The sequence below is a fragment of the Podarcis melisellensis genome (genome assembly GCF_964234715.1).
Source record: "Podarcis melisellensis genome assembly, chromosome: 11".
NCBI classification, from domain to species: Eukaryota; Metazoa; Chordata; class Lepidosauria; order Squamata; family Lacertidae; genus Podarcis; species Podarcis melisellensis.
The window spans coordinates 16,209,179-16,232,825 of NC_138543.1; the positions used below are offsets into that span (position 1 = coordinate 16,209,179).

A 23,647-nucleotide genomic window follows, 5' to 3' on the forward strand; every position below is an offset into this window, starting at 1 on the left:
CACTGGAGAATTGTCTCCCACTTTGCTTTATATCCCACTTAGGACTAGGTATTCACATTATGTGAGAGAAAGCAAGTGGGTGCCCTTTGGGAGACTGGGGTGTAGGAGCTCAACAACCCAATATCTGGGCTAAGACTGTGCCCCCAGATTGTAATCCATTTACTTTGTCCCATAGAGTACATTGGGAGTCATTGAGAGCAGAGTTCACATGCATGTTGCCACCTCCCAATTTCTGTTTCTGGAGCGTGGCGGAATTTGAGGGCTTTTCAATCATGGCACAGGGCTGAAAACCAGCTGCGAGAAAGGAAGATTGATGTCAAGGACAAGCATCTATCCTCTGAGCCTCATAAACTCTTGCAACTCCTTAAAATGAGGAAGGAAATGTCAACGCCACCAGTATTTGAGAGCTTTTGCTTTGAGGGACAACTGTTTCCTTTCTCAAGAACTACAGCACCCATCTCTCGTGTTTGTTTTATTATAAAGGGGTTGGGGGTGCCATCTTTTCATCAATCTCCACACAGTCGTCTTCTGTTTCCAGGGTCTGATTTTGATAACGGTGGCAGGGAAGTTCTTTACTCCCATGTTAAGGTATCAGTAAACAAGACCACAAAATTTCTTAAGCCATAGAGCGTATAAGGCAGAAGGGAACCAAGACTGTGTTTTCATTATATCCATTTCCATCTACCGCTGTTGTCTTTCCAGTTGCATGCTTCCTGGTGAAGCCGTTTATTCGCTTGACCCATTTCTGTGGTGGGTTTGCTGAATTAAACACTCTGACTTCATTGCTTGCTCTCAGAAAGCATTCCTATGACTGAAGAGGGGAAAGCAGATGTGGATCAGGCAATGAATCAATTCTCCAGTTTTCTTCTAAAGCAGAAGGAAAATATCCATCATCTTTGTCTTTGTTCCCCCTATCGAGTACTTCTATGATTTTAGTTATATATTTTTTTATGTAATGAAAGAACGAATGTGTCTCTTACAGATGCAATTTTCCTGAAATAAAACCTGGATAGGGTTTTTTTAATCAATCATAAAGCGGGGGAAATGGTACTTGAAAAATAATTGCTCCCCGTGCCTTTAAAGCACCAAAAACAAGTGGAAGTGAACTCTGAAGATCAAAATCTGGTGTTGATTGAAATTTTTCTCTCAAATGTGAAACTACTTTTCCCGTCCCTGAAGAGTATTTCCGATATATTTAACTACTTTAAGAGACACCGTCCATTGTAGCAGCAAACATAGAAACATAGGGTCTGTTTACACTAGCACTTCTGTTATTAATGCCTCTTACTAAATGTTGTTGTTGTTGTTGTTGCTCCTGCTTTGTAGTAATGTGCTTATTTACATTCACTTCAAAATGCTTCTCCTTGTGATTAGTGGGGAACCATTTAACTTTTGGGGATACACTAAGCTTTTTGAGAAAAATCCAAATCTCCATCAAGACAACCATACCAAGCCCTGTAATGAAGTCTAGCTTCAGTGCTTACAAGGCAAAAGGTGGTGTTGGTGGCCTCTGAGGCTTGTGCTGGGGAACTGTGCATAGTCGGACAGTTGATCATCTGGAGATGATATACAATACCTGTAGTGGACTAGGGGTCATAAAAACCCTCACCACTCATACTAGGTAATGGTTGCCATGGACATTAAACACATATAAGTCACATCCACAACATACATTTAAAGCACATTTAGCTCATTTAAAGCACACACAACTCCCCCCACAGACTCCTGATAACTCTAGTACAGTGGTACCTCAGTTTAAGAACAGTCCGGTTTAAGAACAATTTGGTTTACAAACTCTGCAAAACCGGAATAGTGTCTTGGTTTGAGAACTTTCCCTCGGTCTAAGAACAGAATCCGAATGGTAGAAGGGCACCGGTGACGGGAGGCCTCATTAGGGAAAACGCGCCTCAGTTTAAGAACGGTTTCGGTTTAAGAACGGACTTCTGGAACAGATTAAGTTCGTAAACCGAGGTACCACTATATGTTGAAGTTTCTGGGCATTGTAGCTTTCTGAGGTGTAAACCAGTGTTTCCCAACCGGTGTTCCGCGGCACACTAGTTGCCTGGTGTGCCGTGGGAGGGAGGCGGGCGAGTCGGGCGGCAGGAGCAAGGCTTGCGGACGGCAGCCGGCAGCGCGGAGCACGGCGCGCCCTTCGGAGGACGCCCCGTGCTCCGCGCTGGTGTCGGCAAGCCTTGCGCACCCGGGGGATCTCCCCCCGAGAGCGCAAGGGTTGCGGGCGGCAGCTGGCAGCGCGGAGCACGGGGCGCCCTTCGGAGGACGCCCCGTGCTCCGCGCTGGTGTCGGCAAGCCTTGCGCACCCGGGGGATCTCCCCCCGAGAGCGCAAGGGTTGCAGGCGGCAGCTGGCAGCGCGGAGCACGGGGCGCCCTTCGGAGGACGCCCCGTGCTCCGCGCTGGTGTCGGCAAGCCTTGCGCACCCGGGGGATCTCCCCCCGAGAGCGCAAGGCTTGCGGGCCGCAGCTGGCAGCGCGGAGCACGGGGCGCCCTTCGGAGGACGCCCCGTGCTCCGCGCTGGTGTCGACAAGCCTTGCGCACCCAGGGGATCTCCCCCCGAGAGCGCAAGGCTTGCGGGCGGAAGCCGGGAGCACGGGGCGCCCTTTGGAGTACGCCCCGTGCTCCGCGCTGCTGTTGGCCAGCCTTGCGCACCCGGGGGATCTCCCCCCGAGAGCGCAAGGCTTGCGGGCCGCAGCTGGCAGCGTGGAGCACGGGGCGCCCTTCGGGGGACGCCCCGTGCTCCGCGCTGGTGTCGGCAAGCCTTGCGCACCCGGGGGATCTCCCCCCGAGAGCGCAAGGCTTGCGGGCGGCAGCTGGCAGCGCGGAGCACGGGGCGCCCTTCGGAGGACGCCCCGTGCTCCGCGCTGGTGCCGGCAAGCCTTGCGCACCCGGGGGATCTCCCCCCGAGAGCGCAAGGCTTGCGGGCGGCAGCTGGCAGCGCGGAGCACGGGGCGCCCTTCGGAGGACGCCCCGTGCTCCGCGCTGGTGCCGGCAAGCCTTGCGCACCCGGGGGATCTCCCCCCGAGAGCGCAAGGATTGCGGGCGGCAGCTGGCAGCGCGGAGCACGGGGCGCCCTTCGGAGGACGCCCCGTGCTCCGCGCTGGTGTCGGCAAGCCTTGCGCACCCGGGGGATCTCCCCCCGAGAGCGCAAGGCTTGCGGGCGGCAGCTGGCAGCGTGGAGCACGGGGCGCCCTTCGGGGGACGCCCCGTGCTCCGCGCTGGTGTCGGCAAGCCTTGCGCACCCGGGGGATCTCCCCCCCGAGAGCGCAAGGCTTGCGGGCGGCAGCTGGCAGCGCGGAGCACGGGGCGCCCTTCGGAGGACGCCCCGTGCTCCGCGCTGGTGCCGGCAAGCCTTGCGCACCCGGGGGATCTCCCCCCGAGAGCGCAAGGCTTGCGGGCGGCAGCTGGCAGCGCGGAGCACGGGGCGCCCTTCGGAGGACGCCCCGTGCTCCGCGCTGGTGTTGGCCAGCCTTGCGCACCCGGGGGATCTCCCCCCCCGAGAGCGCAAGGCTTGCGGGTGGCAGCTGGCAGCGCGGAGCACGGGGCGCCCTTCGGAGGACGCCCCGTGCTCCGCGCTGGTGTCGACAAGCCTTGCGCACCCGGGGGATCTCCCCCCCCGAGAGCGCAAGGCTTGCGGGAGGGAGCTGGCAGCGCGGAGCACGGGGCGCCCTTCGGAGGACGCCCCGTGCTCCGCGCTGGTGTCGGCAAGCCTTGCGCACCCGGGGGATCTCCCCCCGAGAGCGCAAGGCTTGCGGGCAGAAGCCGGGAGCACGGGCGCCCTTTGGAGTACGCCCCGTGCTCCGCGCTGCTGTTGGCCAGCCTTGCGCACCCGGGGGATCTCCCCCCGAGAGCGCAAGGCTTGCGGGCGGCAGCTGGCAGCGCGGAGCACGGGGCGCCCTTCGGAGGACGCCCCGTGCTCCGCACTCGTGTTGGCAAGCCTTGCGCACCCGGGGGGCGCGTGGGGCACCCTGAAACAGAGGGTTCCCCATGCTGCGGACTGTAGCCTGCCGCCCGACGCGCGGGGCGCCCTGAAGCAGAGCACCCCTCGCGCCAGGCAGACATGGGCCAGCCCCACAAGCTCGGGGGACAGCGGGGAGGCGCAGCACCGCCATCCCACTGTTCCCCGACCTGGTTTTGGGGGGGGGGGGAAATAAAGGAAAAAAATTTTTCCTTTATTTCCCCCCCCAAAAAAGTAGGTGCGTCCTATTTCATAATAAAGTAATTATAAAATACTTTCTTTGTGTTTATTTGATGCCTATTAAAGAGAGTTACTTTATATATACTCAATATAGGCACACAGTTAATTTTTTAAACATTTTCTAATGGTGGTGTGCCTCAAGATTTTTTTCATGAAACAAGTGTGCCTTTGCCCAAAAAAGGTTGGGAAACACTGGTGTAAACTATTCTTTCCAGGATTCTTTGGGGGAAAGCAATGTTCTTTAAATATATTGTGTGGAGGTGGATATGGTCATGCATCCATAGCTCCTGTTTGTGTGATTTCCTCCTACTTTTTTCTTTTTTAAGATGAAGTATTGTGGACTATGCACTTAGTGTTTATGTCACATATTTCCTTGTGCATGAAAGCCACATGTCCTATTTTCCACCAGACATATTACATTTCTGGATTGTGTAAACTGGCCTTGAGAATGTAAATACGATATAGAAGCAACTCTGCTTTGAGAGCAGACGTGGAGGGGGATCTTTTTCTTTCTTTCTTTGTATAATTTTTATTAAATTTTCTGTTTTACAATTGAGAATACTCATTTTACATCCTTAAGATATCAATGACTTCCCATCTTCTCTTTCCATGGTTCATTTTACATATAATAAATCCCTGCATATTTTGCAAAAAATATACCATTCAGTATTCCATTCTTGCATCCATCAAAACTGTTTTAACCTGTTGAATTTATCTTAATGCTGCCAGCGTTTTCAGCGATTCACCCCATATAGCCAATAAACGTTTTCCAGTCTTCTTTAAACACATGTTCTTCTAGTTCTCTTATTCTATAAGTTAAGTCTTCGAGTTGTGCATATTCTGTCAACTTAAGTTGCCATTCTTCTTTGGTTGGGACCTTGCTCGTTTTCCATTTTGGGACTAACAAAACACAGGCCACAGTAGTAGCATACATAAATAACCTTTTCTGACACCTGGGAATTTCAGTCTTAATTATCCCCAACAGAAAGGACTCTGTTTTGGGGGGGAGGGGGAGTACTTTTAAACATTCCCTCCCACCAATTATTTATGGATCATTTCCCAGTCGTCATTTACCCTTTTACAAGTCTACCACATGTGAAAGAACATTCCCTCCACCTTCCAGTTACAGATAGGTAGCCGTGTTGGTCTGCCATAGTCAAAACAAAAAAAATTCCTTCCAGTAGCACCTTAAAGACCAACTAAGTTAGTTCTTGGTATGAGCTTTCGTGTGCATGCACACTTCTTCAGATACACAGTGTATCTGAAGAAGTGTGCATGCACACGAAAGCTCATACCAAGAACTAACTTAGTTGGTCTTTAAGGTGCTACTGGAAGGAATTTTTTATTATTATTATTCCCTCCACCTCTTTGCATCTCCAGCACTTACCTGATTCAGACTTATACATCTTAGCAAGTCTAGGTAAAGGGACCCCTGACCATTAGGCCCAATCGTGGCCGACTCTGAGGTTGCGACGTTCATCTCGCTTTATTGGCCGAGGGAGCCGGCGTACAACTTCTGGGTCATGTGGCCAGCATGACTAAGCTGCTTCTGGCAAACCAGAGCAGCGCACGGAAACATTGTTTACCTTCCCGCCGGTGTGGTACCTATTTATCTACTTGCACTTTGACGTGCTTTCAAACTGCTAGGTGGGCAGGAGCTGGGACTGAACAACGGGCACTCACCCCGTCGCGGGGATTCAAACCGCGACCTTCTGACCAGCAAGTCCTAGGCTCTGTGGTTTAACCCACAGTGCCACCCGCGTCCCTTCTTAGCAAGCCTACTCAGAGTTAAATACCATCTTTCAGTCCCGGGGAATGGAAGATTCCCCTAGCATGCATAAAACCACCCTGAAACATTTCACACTAACTACATGGAGTTACACCCCACAGCTGTGGTTCCTGGCATCAACCGTGCTGCCCATTCTGCACTTCTGAGCAAAGGCTCCTTGCCAGAGTGCAGGTCTGAGCATTGAGCCTCGACTTACTCAGTTAAGGGCTCTAAATAAGCCTTGAGGGACTGCCATATCACGTTTGCAATAGAGGGCTTGACCCGTCTCCATGTTGGGTGGTGTTCCACTTCCACAAAGCCGTTCATTAACCGATATGCTCAGCGTAATATCTGTTTCCTTGGTGAAGCTGTACATGTTCAGGGTGTAAAATTACCCGGCCTTTGCTAACCACGTCCAGAAATAGCTGCCATAGATTTGAATAACTTGCTGATTTCAGACTTGGCTTTTGTTTAACCGCCGTTGACCAGGCTGTTCCCTGCTTTGCACTCTTACAAGAATTTAAGGTCCCAAATATACAAATTAAATGTTCATAAATTTACAAGGCAAACATGTACATAAGTGTGTGTAATGGTTATAGGGGTTGCTCGTGCGTAAGTTGCCGCCACTCCTGGCTAGGTTGCCTGGTTAAACCTTTTCTGTCTGGACAGCCCTTCACTTCGTGGCTGTTTCAGTCGCTAGCAGAATCTGTCAGTGGGCGTTTCTTGAACCTCTTCCAGCAAAGAAGTTCTTTGATGCCAAGTCTCCGCCTACTCTCCCTGCGTGGAAGTCTTTCTGTGCAGGGTGGGTGTGGGCAGCGGACCCCTACTCTCCCCACTGGTCCCCGGCGAGGAGTCCTGGAGCCCCCACGCCGATTCCCCTATCTGCCCCCCTTTATCCCTGGTGTTACGCTGATTTCCTTTCCCAGCCGATGAGCTGCCTCTCTTCCTGCTGGGCCCTTCTCCATCATCGCTTGGGAGCCTTGCCTCCGCCTCTGGCTCCGATGGCAGTTCCCTGACAGTGTGTAAACCACGTGTCTGAAATAGGACAGGAGAGCAATCCTGAAACCATTTTGACTCTCCCAAATGGACTTCAAATGTTTCTCTGCAAGGAGGAAGGAAATAGGAAAGTCTCTCCATTTATCTTTTGCTTACCTGTCTTTAGGGCGCCTTTGTGTATGAATAGGGTGAGCCTGTGACCTGGATTCAGGAATTTAAGTGTTTACCATCACAAAAGAATGGCTGGGCTGCCCAAGTAAGCAACCACTGGCCATTGACAGGTGTCCTGGCAGACAGGATTTCTGCTGTAGACCGCCTCCTTCTGTGATGTATGTATGTTTTGAGGGGGTGGTCTTGAGCTACAGGGACGCGGGTGGCGCTGTGGGTCAAACCACAGAGCCTAGGAGTTGCCGATCAGAAGGTCGGCGGTTCAAATCCCCGCGACGGGGTGAGCTGCTGTTGCTCGGTCCCTGCTCCTGCCAACCTATCAGTTCGAAAGCACGTCAAAGTGCAAGTAGATAAATAGGTACCGCTCCAGCGGGAAGGTAAACGGCGTTTCCATGCATTGCTCTGGTTCACCAGAAGCGGCTTAGTCATGCTGGCCACATGACCCAGAAGCTGTACATCGGCTCCCTTGGCCAATAAAGCGAGATGAGCGCCACAACCCCAGAGTCGGCCACGACTGGACCTAATGGTCAGAGGTCCCTTAACTTTAACTTGAGCTACAGGGTGGGCAATTTCCAAAGTCTATATAAGGGCTTGCACACCTTATGTGCAAACCACACCGTGGTTCTGGGTTCCTCCTCCCTCCTGCGTGTGGTGAGTGAGGACCCTGTTGCAACAGTTGAATAAAGATGAGGCCTCCTAGCTGCTTTGCTTCTCAATATTTTCTGGTTGGCCTCTGTTATTTTCTCCTACCGATAGGGAACCCACTTAAGGACTCTATACGGGCTCTTGGATACCCCATAAGGGAAAAGGAGCAGGTTTTGTTTACATCAGCGCCCAGCTTAATGCCTCCTTGCTCCATTTTGCAAGTGCCCCTTATTTTTGGCTTTCTCCTTGTGTGATCTGAAGAGCAGCTTGCATGCTCTCTTCATTTGCTTGTGTATGTGGACGCAGAGCAGTTTAGCAGGCAGCAACCTTTCATCATGTTGACAAGCCTAGTTAGAGCAAACAAACCAGAGCATCAGTACAGAAGCAGGAATCAAAGCCGCTCAGCTTATCCCTGGCTCTCTCTCTTTCTCTCTCTCTCTCCCTTCCCATCCCATCCCCCTCGCCCTGCTGCTCCTTGCAAGGACTCTCGTGTTACATCACTATTTCCCTTTGAATCTCGCTTTTTTGTGGCCTGTGCTGCAGTGCTCAGCCCAGCCAATCAGGCGGCAGCGTTCCCAGTGCGGGCCGGCCAATCCAGAGCCGGCGTTTGCTGGAAATATGAAGCCCTTAGGGGAAGGCAATAACAAAAGCCTTTCACTGCAGACAAATGTTAAGTGTCTGTGCAGGCTTTTCCTGTTTTTAATTTTATTACTCCAAGAATGGAGGGCTTGTTGTTTCTTTCATGTTTCCCTTTCAAGCAATTTTAATTATACATTTGTGCTACATCAGAGACTTTGGGAACAAAGTGATTCAGCCTATTGCATCTGAAGCTGGAAAAGCGCTAACCTTCTGGCAATACAAATATATTCCAGTGCTGTAAATATAGATGACATGCTGGAGAATTTTAAGCAGTTGGAAAGGTCTCTGACACCCCACGCGGTGCCCTAGAGAGCAAATGATGAGAAAAACAGACCACTTTTTTTCTCATAGTTTTATCGGGTGCTTTAAAAAAGGAGGGAAGTGGTAGGGATGAAATGTGTTTTCCCAGCTGTGAAATTTGCTGAAAGCACAAAAAGAAAAAAAAACCCTCAAAGCACAGAAACACATTTAATTTTAATTGCTGTTAGTCATACCTTAGCAAAGGATTTTATCTTATGTATCTGGAGTTAGGCTTTTTCTGTTTTTTTAAATAGACTGAAGTCAGAATTTGTACACTCTGCCGTCGTTTAACAATAACAAGCTAAAACCATGCAGGGAACCATCTTTTTCCCCCCTCCTTGATACGCTGTTGGAAATGCTTAAAGGAAATCCCTTCTTCCCTAGTACTTTAGCTAATAGCATTTCAAAATACTTTCCTGCTGTTAAAAGGGCCCCGAGGAAATAAGTTGCAGGTTACATGTTTTCTTTACATTGGTGTAGGAGTCTGGGGAAAGGTTGAATGCAAAATTAGAAATCACACTGGTGACGTAAAGTGAGCCGACAAGCTGGAAACACAAGGCGCAGTTTCATTATTTATTTATTTGCTTATTATTTCACCAGTTTAAAAAAAAGGCCAGAATTGGAGCTAGGAGACACAAAGGTGTATTGTGAGGGGGGGTGAAAAAGCTCATTCAGACTTGGCAATTGGTGTTAAATATTTAGAAAGAATTTCTTTGCAGCTAAATGGTATCGTTGCTTCAGGCTTTTTTGATCACGGGTTTTAATGCTCCGAAAACAGAAATGACTGTTATGTGTACGTCTGTACCATGTCTAATGAATTAATGGTGTCATTGCTCACTATCACAGTTCTTGTAAATCGTCTTTATTTGTGTGAGAAAAACCCAGTCCCTCCCGCTTTTCTGCTTAATGACTGCAGAAGAGGATTTATTAGCCCTCAGATTTTCAGTTTGTGTCTTTTCCCTATAAAAAGAACATATGAAGCTTTAGAAAGGCACAACGTTTAAAAAACACCCCCATATGTTCTTTTTTTTGGAGGGGGATGATTGTGTTTAGATTGTGGTTAAGATGAATGAAGGGCGCCCAGTATCAGCTTCTAAATAATACATAGAGCTTGTCTGTATTTAATGCTACATTGTGGTGTGTTATTTCAAATAAATAAAGGCAACATTGTATTTTTTGAAGACAAAGCAGATTCTTCACCAGCCAACTCCTGCTTCAAGCACTAGTTACTGGCGCTCCATTTATGCAAGCTGAAAGCCAAACAAAAGCAATTATGTGCAATAATAGCAAAATTAAGAGGTGACTGTTGCCTTTTTACAGCGGGACGTAGCAAAAACCATTTCCTCCTCGCAGCTGTATCTTGATTATTCTCTTTCTGAGCCTTTTGCACACACATGCACACACAGAGACACTCCTGTGGGTTTTAATTGGAGGTCACTGAAATAAATAAAAAAAGGAGGAAGCTTGTAAACCGCAGCCTTTCAAATCAAATAAGAAATGCTGCTCCCTGCCCACCCCACCCTTTCCCCCATTTTTAAGCAAGGTTCAAAAAGATGTTGTTCTGACTGTGATCATTTTTGTTTCTCTCTCTCGTCCGCAGGTGTCCTAGTAGTAAATGTTACATGGCGGAATAAAACATACGTTGGAACACTGCTTGATTGCACAAAACACGACTGGGCTCCTCCTAGGTAAGGAGACACGCTGAGTCTGGTTTTTCTCTGCTTTCCCCTCCAATATCTGGCATGAAAACTGGGCAGGGATTAATTAAAAAACAATTCCGTGTAACTGAAACCAAGCACAAGAAACACAAATTCTCTGTTAGGCGCAGTAGAATGTAGGTATCGAGGGGAAACTGTTATTCTGGCATCGAAACAAGGATAATGCTAAAGGACTTCCTCTTCGGCCTCAAGAACTGTAGGAGAGGGCCTGGTGTAGGTACTCTACCTTCTGGGTGGCAACCAGCAAGAGGGCCTTCTCCACTGCCTTGCTGGCTGTTCAGAGAGTTATATGGTTGCGAGGGATTGCAAAGGTAATCTAGGACAGCCCCTGCAATGCACCCCCTTAGGACACCTAACTTTTATTAGAACTTGACTTTTTATGCTCCATTACATTGTTCTGACTGGTTATTTGTTTCTTGATTTCATTATGCTTTTTGCATTTTAGTCTTGTTTTATTGTTAATGGGGCTTGCTCTTTTTCTGGCCAAGAAGCAGGGTATAAATGTACATAATTAAAATCACCCCCCAGACATGCACAGCTTGTTCCTATTGTTGTTATTTAGTCATTTAGTCGTGTCCAACTCTTCGTGACCCCATGGACCAGAGCATGCCAGGCACTCCTGTCTTCCACTTCCTCCCGCAGTTTGGTCAAACTCATGCTGGTAGCTTCGAGAACACTGTCCAACCATCTTGTCCTCTGTCGTCCCCTTCTCCTTGTGCCCTCCATCTTTCCCAACATCAGGGTCCTTTCCAGGGAGTCTTCTCTTCTCATGAGGTGGCCAAAGTATTGGAGTCTCAGCTTCAGTATCTGTCCTTCCAGTGAGCGCTCAGGGCTGATTTCCTTCAGAATGGATACGTTTGATCTTCTTGCAGTCCATGGGACTCTCAAGAGTCTCCTCCAACACCATAATTCAAAAGCATCAATTCTTCGGTGATCAGCCTTCTTTATGGTCCAGCTCTCACTTTTAAAGAGAATTTCATTAAGATTTATTTTCTTTCTAAGGACTACTAAAGGTGTTTCTTTTTGGCCTGTGTGCTGATTTGAGATGCGCTTAGTAGTCCATTGTTTACAATGGTATGAGTCTGTTTTAACCTTCCCTCTCGTGCCCGTTCAATTCTGACATCTCGTTTTATTTACACAGGTTTTGTGAATCGCCAACAAGCGACCTGGAAATGCGAGGAGGCCGGGGCCGGGGGAAGCGAGCGAGGTCCGCTGCAGCGGCGACTGCGCCGGGGGCAGATGTTAGCTTCACAGAGTCCAGGGGACTGCAGGGCAAGAACAGAGGTGGTGCCAATGGAAAAGGAAGGAGGGGCAGCCTTAATTCGAGTGGCCGCAGGACACCCCCAAATTGTGCCATAGAGGATGTCAAAGTCAGCCCCTTGTCCACCAATAAAAGGAAAAATAAGCCACCCATGGAGCTGGATTTGAACTCCAGCTCAGAGGACAATAAATCTGGGAAGCGTGTCCGTACCAATTCTAGAAGCACTCCAACCACTCCCCAGGGCAAGCCAGAGACTGCTTTTTTGGACCAAGGCTGCTCTTCTCCGGTTTTGATTGATTGCCCCCATCCCAACTGCAACAAAAAATACAAGCACATCAATGGGTTGAGGTACCACCAGGCTCATGCACACTTGGACCCGGAAAACAAACTGGAATTTGAGCCTGACAGCGAAGACAAAATCTCCGACTGCGAGGAGGCGCTCAGCAACGTGGCACTGGAATGCAACGAGCCAAGCACAAGTTTCTCTCATTTTGATCAGCTGAAAGCACCCGCCTCTCCCTGCCCCCTCAGCACCCCCGGGACGCCCAAGGGGAAAAGGGAGCAAGCGAGCAACGGCAAGAACTCTGGCAAAAAGAGGGGCTTGAACAGCGAACTCAACAGCCTGCCGGTCATTTCCAACATGACTGTGACGTTGGAGAACTGCTCGGTGGCAGACGGCAGTTTGGCGGCCGAGATGCCCAAACTGGAGGCTGAAGGGCTAATAGACAAGAAGAATGGGGGAGAGAAAGAAAAAGGCAAGAAAGGCAGCAACTGCAAAGTCGAGAAGAACCTGTCAAAGCTGAAAACTGCCCGGCCCATTGCCCCAGCCCCAGCTCCAACCCCGCCTCAGTTAATAGCTATACCGACGGCAGCCTTTACAACTACCACTACTGGCACAATGCCAGGATTGCCCTCGCTGACGACGACTGTTGTGCAGGCGACACCAAAGAGCCCTCCGCTGAAACCCATTCAACCAAAGCCCACCATCATGGGGGAGCCGAGCACGGTCAACCCGGCCCTCACGTTACTCAAGGACAAGAAGAAGAAGGAGAAGAGGAAGCTGAAGGACAAAGAGAGCAAGGAGAGCCTGAGCCCCAAAATGGAGCTGAAGCTGGGGAAGTTGGAGGACGCCAAGGGGCCCGGGAAAGAGATCGCCGGGCATTTTTTAAAGGAGCATCTCAGCAAGAATGAGGTGCTGGCGAACGGGCTGTCGGAGTCCCAAGAGAGCAGGATGGCAAGCATCAAGGCCGAAGCCGATAAGGTTTACACCTTCACAGACAACGCCCCCAGCCCGTCAATAGGCAGTGCCTCCAGGATGGAATGCAGCACTTTGGTGAACGGACAGTCGTCCATCGCGCCGCTGCATGTGCTCACGCAGAACGGGGCAGAGGGCGCCGCTGCTAAAACCAACAGCCCGGCTTACTCCGATATCTCGGACGCGGCCGACGATGGTGGTTCCGACAGCCGGTCGGAGGGGATGAGGTCCAAGGCCAGCTCCCCTTCGGATATTATTTCTAACAAGGACAGTGTTGTCAAAGGGCATTCCTCCGCCCCAGTGCAGCCGCCCCAAGTGAAAGAGCCCCATTCTCCCTATTACCACGGTTATGATCCGTACTATTCTCCAAGTTACATGCACTCCGGGCAGGTCGGCGCCCCTGCGGCTGGGAACGGCAATAACGCACCGGGGATGAAGATCAAAAAGGAGGCGGAGGAAGAGACTGAGAAGAAAGACAAGGCCGAGCCGGCTGAGTGCAAGAAAAGCGAAGCCAGTCCTACTAATTTACAACCTCAGCACCAGTCGGTCATAACTCAGAGGCATCCTGCACTTGCCCAGTCACTTTACTACGGCCAGTATGCCTATGGGCTGTACATGGACCAAAAGTCCCTGATGGCTTCGAACCCAGCTTACAGGCAGCAGTATGAGAAATATTACGAGGACCAGAGACTGGCGGAGCAGAAAATGGCGCAAACTGCTGGGAGAGAGTGTGAAAGGAAAAACGAACTCCCCCTCAAAGACCTGGGGAAAGACGATAAGCTGAAAAACATCCCCTCCGCTACTATCTCCAAAGCGCCGCCGACTCCCGAGGCCAGTAAAAACAACTCTAAAATAGGGTCATTGGTCCCTAATAAAACGGAGGAGACAAGCAAATCGCAGCTTCTTCCTAATCATCAGCAACAGATTCAGTCGGATAGCTTCAAAGCAAAGCAAATGGAAAATCACCAGCTTATAAAGGAGGCGGTGGAAATGAAATCGGTTATGGATTCTATGAAACAGACGGGAGTAGATCCTACTACAAGGTTTAAACAGGTGAGCCTTTTTGAAATGCAAATGATGGCAAGCCTAGATCGTTCATAATTGGTGGTGAAAAGGGTTTTGGCGTCAGTTTAGGCCGCAGCCCTGTGCACGCTTACCTGGAGGGGGCCATTTGCCATTGTGGGTCTTCCTCCTTGCTTTGCCTGTGTTTTATGGGGGGGCGAGGTGAAGGGACCTCTGTCCTTAGGAGTTGGCTCCTATTGGAGTTATAGTCCAGAACATCTGGAAGACACCAGGTTAGCAAAGGTAATGATGACATACTGTTGGAGATAAATGAGCCTCCAAATGTATTGTTGCTCCTTAATTATATTACAGTATAAGGATGTTTCATTTTCTCAGCCTTTTCTCTCCCTAAAAAAAAGAGAGTTCAGGAGGGTTGCCATGAAGCAAGCTGTTATGCGAAAAGCAAAAGCCTTCTTGGGTGTGCAGAACCAGTCATACAGATCTTTGACTCCCAGCCAGTCTTTCTAAGCCCGGCAAATAAAACCTTGTATTTACTTCAGGGTTGACTCTTTCTATTTGAAACTTTCTTTTCCCAACTGGCAGAAACTGAGACTAACTGTGGAAGCGCATTTGTGTAAATGTTGTCTTCCTTTTTTAAAAATAAAAGAATGCATTGGCTTTTCCTTAAGGGTATCCTTGTCTTGGGGACACGGGTGGCACTGTGGTCTAAACCACAGAGCCTAGGACTTGCCGATCGGAAGGTCAGTGGTTCGAATCCCCACAACAGGGTGAGCTCCCATTGTTCGGTCCCAGCTTCTTCACACCCAGCAGTTTGAAAGCACGTCAAAGTACAAGTAGATAAATAGGTACCACTTCGGCGGGAAGGTAAATGGCATTTCCATGCACTTCTCTGGTTAGTCACGCTGGCAACATGACCCAGAAGCTGTCTGTGGACAAATGCCAACTCCCTCGGCCTGTAGAGTGAGATGAGCGCCCAATCCCAGAGTCATCTGTGACTGGACCAAAGGGTCAGGAGTACCTTTACCTTTATCCTTGTCTTATGTAGGGAGCAGTGGCTTGCAGCTCAGTCTGTAACATGGGGTATCTTTGCAAGTATTGCTTGGATCAAATTATGGCACTTATATTAATGAATGTCTTTAAAATACCAAACTATACAGTTGTATCTGCCAAGTACCATATACAGTGGTACCTTGGTACTCAAACGGCTCCCAAATGCCGCAAGCCCAGAAGTGAGTGTTCCGGTTTGCGAACGTTTTTCGGAAGCCGAATGTCCGACGTGGCTTCCGCTTGAGTGTAGGAAGCTTCTGCAGCCAATTGGAAGCCGTGCCTTGGTTTTCGAACGGTTTCGGGAATTGAACAGATTAATTTTGAGAGCCACTGTAATGCATTTCCAGTGTTACAGCAGTGTTTGATTTATTGTTGAATATATTTCAGTTTTTTTCTATATTTCCCCCTGTTGGCTTCAAAAATTCTCAAAATGTCTTATTGTTACGGCAGGTAGGACTTTGGTTTCTCAAAAAGTGCTGTCCTGCACTGCGCAACAAACTGCTTTTGTGACTTACGGTAATCTCAAAAGCAGTATGTGACATGGTTGAGGGTCTGCTGTTCAGGGAAATAAAGGCCTAAAGCAGTTCTCTGGGTTGTGGCCAGTTTCCTATTTTCTCTGTTGCTGTTGCCCCCCATTTTGTGGATTAATGTGGCTATGAAGATTCCTCTTTAACAATATAAATGGTGAACATTTTTTTTTCTCCCCTGCCCGTATCAGGACCCAGACACGAGAACATGGCACCATTATGTATATCAGCCAAAATATCTTGATCAGCAGAAAGCGGAGGAGCTGGAACGTGAAAAAAAGTTAAAAGAAGATAGCCCCAGAAAAACACCTAACAAGGAAGCCTCCTTCTCCAACATTCCTGTCTCATTAAACAGCATTAAAGAGGAACCTAAGGAGATCAAGCGTTCCGATTCCCAATCACTGGAGGAGAACAAGATCAAAAATGATGATCGAAAGACTCCTGTGAATTGGAAGGAATCCCGGGGCGCCAGAGTGGCGGTTTCCTCTCCAATGACTCAGCACCAGTCGTACATACAGTACTTGCACGCTTACCCTTACCCCCAGATGTATGATCCAAATCACCCTGCGTACCGCGCTGTGTCTCCCGTTCTCATGCACAGCTACCCAGGTGTGTACTCAGTGCTGCTAGACAGACATTAACTGGGCCGTAGCTTTATCTATTTTGACAGTGCCTGTTAGCAGCGAAGGAGAATTAGAAGCTTCACAGATGACATTTGTTTTGCAAAGTTCTAGGAGCGAAATAGATTTAACACAAGCTGTTACTTTTTTATGAACTGTCAACATTCCCAGATAACAGTTTCCACATCCCGTGTCATTCGGCTGCGGCCATTACACTGACAGATAGTTTATTGCCTATAAAAATATCCTAAGCACTTACTGTCAGAATCATTATAGTTCCTATTCCTTTCACTTAAGAAGGACCCATAAATGTTTGAAATGGCTCTAAGCTCAACCTACTTTATAACCTCCCGTTCGTTAAGCTGAATTAGCTGGGGCGGGGCAGGAGATCAAAGCGCACGGGTGCAACTTTGGTAATCTGAATTATATGCATTTGGAGTGCCCTGCCCCCAAATGTAAACAGTAACGTGATACGGCATTTATTATTTATCTGCAGGGGCCTATCTGTCGCCGGGATTTCATTATCCTGTTTATGGAAAGATGTCCGGAAGAGAAGAGGTGGAAAAAGTCAATACCAGCCCTACTATCGGTGTAAAATCTACCACTGAATCGAAAGCACTGGATTTGCTTCAGCAACACGCCAACCAGTATCGCAGCAAGTCTCCTGCTGTAAGACATCTCTTGTTATGATTTGTACGCCTTGGGGATAGTCAGGATTTGGGGGAAGAGAGGACACACCGGTGGTATACTTCTGAAACAGGGCTGGGGTTTCAGCAGGGTTCTATATGTACTGATTCAAGTACCTTATTTGTTAAGCCCACCGGGTCTCCCTATATGACCCCCAATGCTTGCTCCTTCAGAACCCCTGCTAGAAACATCGCTGAAGCCCATGGTTCCCAGTATGCATGCACAGTATCAGAAAATAAAGTGCATGAGACAATGTCCATGGTCGTTGGATGCCTCCTTGACCGGTCAATTATACTGTAGTCGTGCAAACGGGAAACCATTTTTTATTTTATTTTATTTAGTTATATACTGCATAAAGCCAAAATATGCTTCTAAGCCGCTTCCTGTTATAAATTTAAAAAATGATGGGTATGGATCATCTGGTTTTCTGCAAAGCATCTTTATAGCCCAAAGTGCACTGATTTGGGTAGAAATTCAGATGTACGGATAGTTGGCTCCAGGGCCCAGTTCGCACATCATTAAAAGCCCAAGGTTGCAGGTTCGACCTCCGTATGGGACAGCTGCATATTTCTGCATTGCTGGGGGTTGGACTAGAATCTCAGGGGTCAGCAAACTTTTTCAGCAGGGGGCCGGTCCACTGTCCCTCAGACCTTGTGGGGGGCTGGACTATATTTTGGAGGGGGGGAATGAACGAATTCCTATGCCCCACAAATAACCCAGAGATGCATTTTAAATAAAAGGACACATTCTACTCCCATAAAAACATGATGATTCCCGGACCATACACAGGCCGGATTTAGAAGGCAATTGGGCCGGATCCGGCCCCCGGGCCTTAGTTTGCCTACCCATGGACTAGATGATCCTCGGCATCCCTTCCAACTCTATAATTCTATAGTGGTGTGCCCTGCTGAAAAATCCTTGCTGTGCTCCTCCCTCACCGCTGCTATTGCTACACCACCAAGAAAAAAGCCAGAATCTGCCTTGTCACAACAGTCAGACCTGAGCTTAAGAGTTGTTTCCTCCAATAAGCTAAGATAGCTGGTTTGTTCAGAGAGAAACAAATCCAGATTCAGTCAGCACCACAAGTCTATTGGCATGTCAGGAACAGGGAAGGAACACAACAAGAACTTTATCAGCAACGTGCACCGAAGCACATTCAAATTAAACCATAGTTTGTTTTTTAACTCTGGGGTTAATGTGCAGCCCAGACCCTACATGTTGCATTATAACAGTAACTTCTTATTTTGCAGCTAATAATAAGATATTTAAGGAGGCAGGGAGGTTAATTTTAAATTCTATATTGTTTCTGTATGAACTGGGTAATTATTTTACTTAGCCTTCCCAAGGTACAGCATAGAGTTTAAGCTAACTAGAACATACACGCGCATACCAGAAGGGATTCTCTTCCAAACATTTTTTTTTCAGTTTCCCTATTCATGCGTAAAACAATTGTGTGTTTTTAAATAAGTCAGGCCGCATTGTAATTGCGGAAACAAAAGCCACTTACCCTAACCTTCAATTAAAGCAGTTTTTTAAAAGCCTCCCAGACCAACGGAGGCAGCAGCGTGCCTAGTGAGAAATGAAATCTGCTGAAATGCAGATACAGGCTGAGTCAGAGAATCCCACAAACCATCAGAATGTGATCTTCTGCATCCGCAAGTGAAGAGCTTACTGTTTGGGTGCCTTTTTGTTTCCAGCCTGTAGAGAAATCTACATCTGAGCGCGAAAGGGAAGCGGAGAGGGAGCGAGATCGACATTCCCCTTTTAGTCAACGGCATCTTCATACCCATCACCACACCCATGTCGGAATGGGCTACCCACTAATTCCTGGTCAATACGACCCATTTCAAGGTGAGCTGCATCTTCCTGTTTGGAATCATTAAAGTGGCTGAACTTGACTGACTTGGATCGCACGTAGCACTCAACCACAGTGTAGTATTATGGCAACAATCCACACTCCAGCCCCTTTCCTGCTGTGCACTGCAAGGAGATCAGAAGCCGAAAGTCCCCCTCTCCACCTCCAGTGTAACTTCAAGGAGGAGATTAAGAAGCTTCCATTCTAAAGATTATGTCTGAGCTTTAAAATGTGGTTCATCTACCAGGGTTTTCGAAAGTTGGGTCTCCAGCTGATTTTGAACTACAATTCCCATCACCCCTGACCACTGGTCCTGACAGCTAAGGATGATGGGAGTTGTAGTCCCAAAGCTGCTGAAGACCCGAGTTTAAGAAACCCTGATCTAGACTGGTTAATGAAAGCAAGCTTCAGTCCCCCATGGTGTGTGAGTTGGTTTGTTTCCATTGGTTATAGTTAAATCTGACTACAGTTTGTCCAGGTTTAGATATATGGAGAAGCAGCAACTGGTCTAAAATGGAAGAAAAGGTTTCTGAATGCCTCCCCAAAGCTGAACCAAGGGGAGGAGGGGGCAATACACAACACTAAGGCTCTCTGGCACTCGCCCTCATAACAGCAAACCATGGTTTAGCAATACATGCAAGTACAACATTTTCCCATGCTTTTAGGAATAAGACATGTCTATGGAGAGGGATGGACGCGGGTGGCGCTGTGGTCTAAACCACAGAGCCTAGAGCTTGCCGATCAGAAGGTCGGTGGTTTGAATCCCCGCAATGGGGTGAGCTCCTTTTGTTCGGTCCCAACATCTGCCCACCTGGCAGTTTGAAAGCACGTCAAGTGCAAGTAGATAAATAGGTACCGCTCCAGCGGGAAGGTAAACGGTGTTTCTGTGGGCTGATCTGGTTCGCCAGAAGCGACTTAGTCATGCTGGCCACATGACCCGGAAGCTGTCTGGACAAACGCCAGCTCCCTCAGCCTATAGAGCAAGATGAGCGCCACAACCCCAGAGTCGTCCACGACTGGACCTAATGGTCAGGGGTACCTTTACCTTTACAGAGAGGGATATAATCTTGCAAATTAAATTTCCTTATTTATTTATTTTTTGCATGGCTATTTGAAAAAAATTGCCAGCTTCCCTGATGTACAAGGATACCTATTATGGGTACTTCAGATTTCAGCATGAGCTTACATTAAACTGAGAAGAGACAGCCAAAGGTTGTTTTGCTTTGCTTGGGGAGGGGGGCATTTTCTGCCAATCACCTTGTGCCATCGATATAAAGAGTGTGATACAGTGAAGATTTTTAATGTACATAGAGATACCGGAGATTGAACCTAGTAGCTTCTGCATACAAAGCAAATACTGTACCACTGAAGTATGCTTTTGGAATGCTTGCGCATTAAAAAAGGACATAGCAGTCTTAACATTCTCCCAGCTCCCAAATTAGGACTGTGTTTATTTTGAGAAGTCCTCGACTCCCTGTTAATGGAGTCGCAGATGGGTTCACAGTGAGCTACACAAGCGAGCTTTCCCTCCCCCCCCCTGCTGCCCCTGTCGTCTAGCAATATTAAAAGGAGATTCTTCCCCTATACAGAAAAGAGCCACTGTTGTGTTTGCAGCACAAACGGCATTAATTCATTATGTTCACTTGGCGCCTTCGCAGTTCCTTTCTTTCTTGGAAGTCCTGACTGTTTCAAAACGCAATTCAATGGCTCCATGCGCTTTATGGGATACATTATGTGCATTCAAAAGGAAAAACGTTAAAATGATAGCTATTATGAAAGTATTATGTTCTGAGTAGCTACCACGCCGTCGCCGCAACTCACTGTGACTTTTGATTCTTGTTGTTTCCCGGTGCCTATTATTTCTACTGAGCTTCCTATTCAGGAATTCATACAAGCCATTTAGCACCACGCAGTGCGGCACTTGGAAAAGAATACAATAAGGTGGAATGCCTTCTTCCCCTTACAAAATGCCTATTAGGTGGAATCGGAAGAAGGCATGCTGGCTGAAGGAGGCAGGCAGGTTTTCCTCCTTCTGCCTGCCTGCAATTATTATGTATGCCTTCTGCACAGAGTGCGGCGGGGCTGTTGTGATTTCATGTCTTGTTATAACCAGCGGAGGAGAGCCATCCATTGAGATACACTGTTTTCACCTTTTCCTCCAGGGCTGACCTCTGCTGCCCTTGTCGCCACTCAGCAGGTCGCGGCTCAAGCTTCTGCATCTGGTATGTTTCCTGCACAACGGAGGTAAATATCCTGTAAACCTCGAAATTATACGCGTAACAGGCATCTTAATAGGGAGGAGGGGAAGCGAACCACGGTGTTTTGAGGATGGAGGTCTACATAGACTTCTTAATGGGCAGGTGCTCTCTTTGGTTAATAGCAGCTTTACTCTACTCACGATAACGTTTTACGTGGAGCTGATTCCGTCGCGCAGATAACTGATCGCTGAACCAGACCATGTTCCCTTGAAATATGTATACATACCGCATTGGCCCGAATACAAGCCGCACTTTCCCCCCCAAATTCCGACCGTGAGAAGTTAAACGCGCGACTTAAATTCGCAACCTTACACAAATGGCCTTTACGATATCGCTGCTGGAACAGACAAACGGCAAAACGGAGCAAAAAAAATGTTCTGTTGCCAATTTGCGATTGTAGCAATTGAATAGCGATTTGCGATTTTAGCAATTGTACGGTAACTTTTGCGGGCTTGCAAGATCAAAGGCTTAAATTGGCTCAGAGTTACAATTCTACCAACCGCAGTGATTTTCAGCCTGTAACCCAATTTTAAGGGATCAGCTTATATTCAGACCAATATGGTATATTGCCCATCATGTCAAAGCAAGTCATTTAGAATTTGCAGACTATTTGTGTGTGTGTGTGCGCACCCTCTTTAAACCAAATGTGCATCTCTTTCTGATGTCTTCTGATATTTGTAAGAAGCCATGTGTTAGTAGAAAACGAGCAGCAGGGCTTTCTCATAGCATGTGACGTGCATTTCTTTGTAAATTATTTATCTGCTTTTAAATAGGATTACTTTTCAACCTTTCAAAGGAAATGGAAACCTTATATATAATTAAATGCAAGTTAATTTGGTGCAGCTTTTAATGACCCAGACTATCCAGTGCTGCTATAAGATAATTCGCGGCCCTCCCCCGCTCTCGTTTACTGAGATTGTTGACATAAATTAATGAGACTGCATTGTTCTGAAATAATCCCTGCCTTTCTTTTCTTTTTCAGAGAATGATAATTTTGGAAATGTGCATCGTCATGTGACTGGATCACATGAAGAAGAAAAAGCGCTTTATTACAGACATCAGTTCCATGGTGTTAATTTGAAATGCCTTAATGGCAGGCAAAAACCAGTCATTTCATTTTTGTAAATTGCAGATTTTTATCACAGAGTAACAAATGTTGCTGTATTTAGACTTCTGTTTTTTTATATATATATGCTTATATAAATATAAATATATATATAAATATATATATATATAAATATATTCTTTACTTTTTGTATCGGTAATCAGGCTCACACAGAGAGCCTGCTGCTAAGTTGTAAACCAGAAAGTAAATGAAAAGAAGTGTATTGTCTTGTCTGGAAAACGTTAACCACAAAAGGTTGTTTGTTTCTTCTTTTCCTTCCGTTGGCTTTTTTAATTGTAAATAACTAACGTTGCGTATCTGTGTGCCTGAACCTTGCATACTCTTCTAATATTGCCCACAACCCTCAATAGAGGTTAACTGTGACGACGACACTTTGGTACAATTTAGATGTCTATTTGGTATCTCCTATTAAGATGCATCAGTGTAAAATGTTACTGTATTAACTGTCTCATTGTAATTGTGTATTGTGAAGAATATACATTCGGAAGGCATGGGGTTGCCAGTACCACAAAAACTGTGTTGTACATAATGTACAGGATTTTAAATGGGGAAATAATGAGCACCTGTGAATAATGAAATGTCCTTTTTATAATCTTGAATGGCAAATAACCCAATAGCCTGCATACCAGAAGACGTCTGTGATTGTTCTATTACTTGAATAGTCCTGCAGTCTTTTTTTTAATGTTTACAATTATCCCGTTTTAGAAGAGAGACTTTAATGCCATTGCCTGGTTACTTGTTTTATGCTGTAATCTAGTTTATTTTATGTAAAATGTATATTGAATGCTTTCATTTTTATACCTGCCTTAAATAATTTGGCAATCAGAATTAAAAAAAAATGCTGTTTTTGTACTTTCTGGTGTCGTACCGTTGATTTACAGATCCTTGGGCTTAGGCCAGGGTTCAGCAAACTTTTTCAGCAGGGGGCCAATCCACTGTCCCTCAGACCTTGTGGGGGGCCGAACTATATTTGGGGGGGGGGGTGAACAAATTTCTATGCCTCACAAATAACCCAGAGATGCATTTTAAATAAAAGGACACATTCTACTCATATAAAAACGCGCTGATTCCCGAACTGTCTGTGGGCCGGATTGAGAAGGTGATTGGGCCGGATCCAGCCCCCGGGCCTTAGTTTGCCTACCCATGGCTTAAGGGCTCCTTCTAATGTTCACATATTGAACTCTTGACTGAGATTTGAGAAAGGGCATTTCAAGTGCACTCTTTCTAGAAAAAGAGGTGCCAGAACTCACCATGAAAGCCTCCCTTGTTGCCCATCTGAGATGTGCCGGAACTGAGTTCTGGCTGAAAAAAGCCCTGGGTGAGAGAGGGGAGATGGACCCCAGTGGCCTGACTATCACACTTGGCTCCTTAGCTTAGAGCTTGGGAGCAGTAATTCTGGAGGGGAGCTAGGAGCTACTAGGATTCTTTGAAACCTGGCTGCACACTAATGTCAGACTTGGGTAGTTCCCCCCCCCACCCCCAATTTAGAAACGGATTAGTCCACCCAAAAATAGGATGGTGGTTTTTACAAAAATGTGCATCA

At 47.4% G+C, this 23,647-nt stretch overlaps 1 protein-coding gene across 4 annotated transcripts in view; it reads left to right on the forward strand.

Annotated features, from left to right (window-relative positions):
• ZNF608 (zinc finger protein 608) overlaps positions 1–22,961 on the forward strand; it is a gene marked incomplete at its 3' end in the record, with an annotated part of 123,791 nt that extends 100,830 nt beyond the window's left edge. For 3 of the 4 annotated variants that reach the window (XM_081930380.1, XM_081930379.1, XM_081930382.1), the window contains 7 exons: positions 10,328–10,415; positions 11,587–14,014; positions 15,750–16,167; positions 16,675–16,847; positions 18,563–18,716; positions 20,883–20,964; positions 21,961–22,961. In XM_081930380.1, coding sequence (XP_081786506.1) covers positions 10,328–10,415; positions 11,587–14,014; positions 15,750–16,167; positions 16,675–16,847; positions 18,563–18,716; positions 20,883–20,964; positions 21,961–21,967 — 3,350 coding nt within the window. Of the gene's footprint in view, positions 1–10,327; positions 10,416–11,586; positions 14,015–15,749; positions 16,168–16,674; positions 16,848–18,562; positions 18,717–20,882; positions 20,969–21,960 lie in introns of those variants that run through there. The other variant, XM_081930381.1, reaches the window with a different exon arrangement.
• Positions 22,962–23,647: the final 686 nt, after the last annotated feature.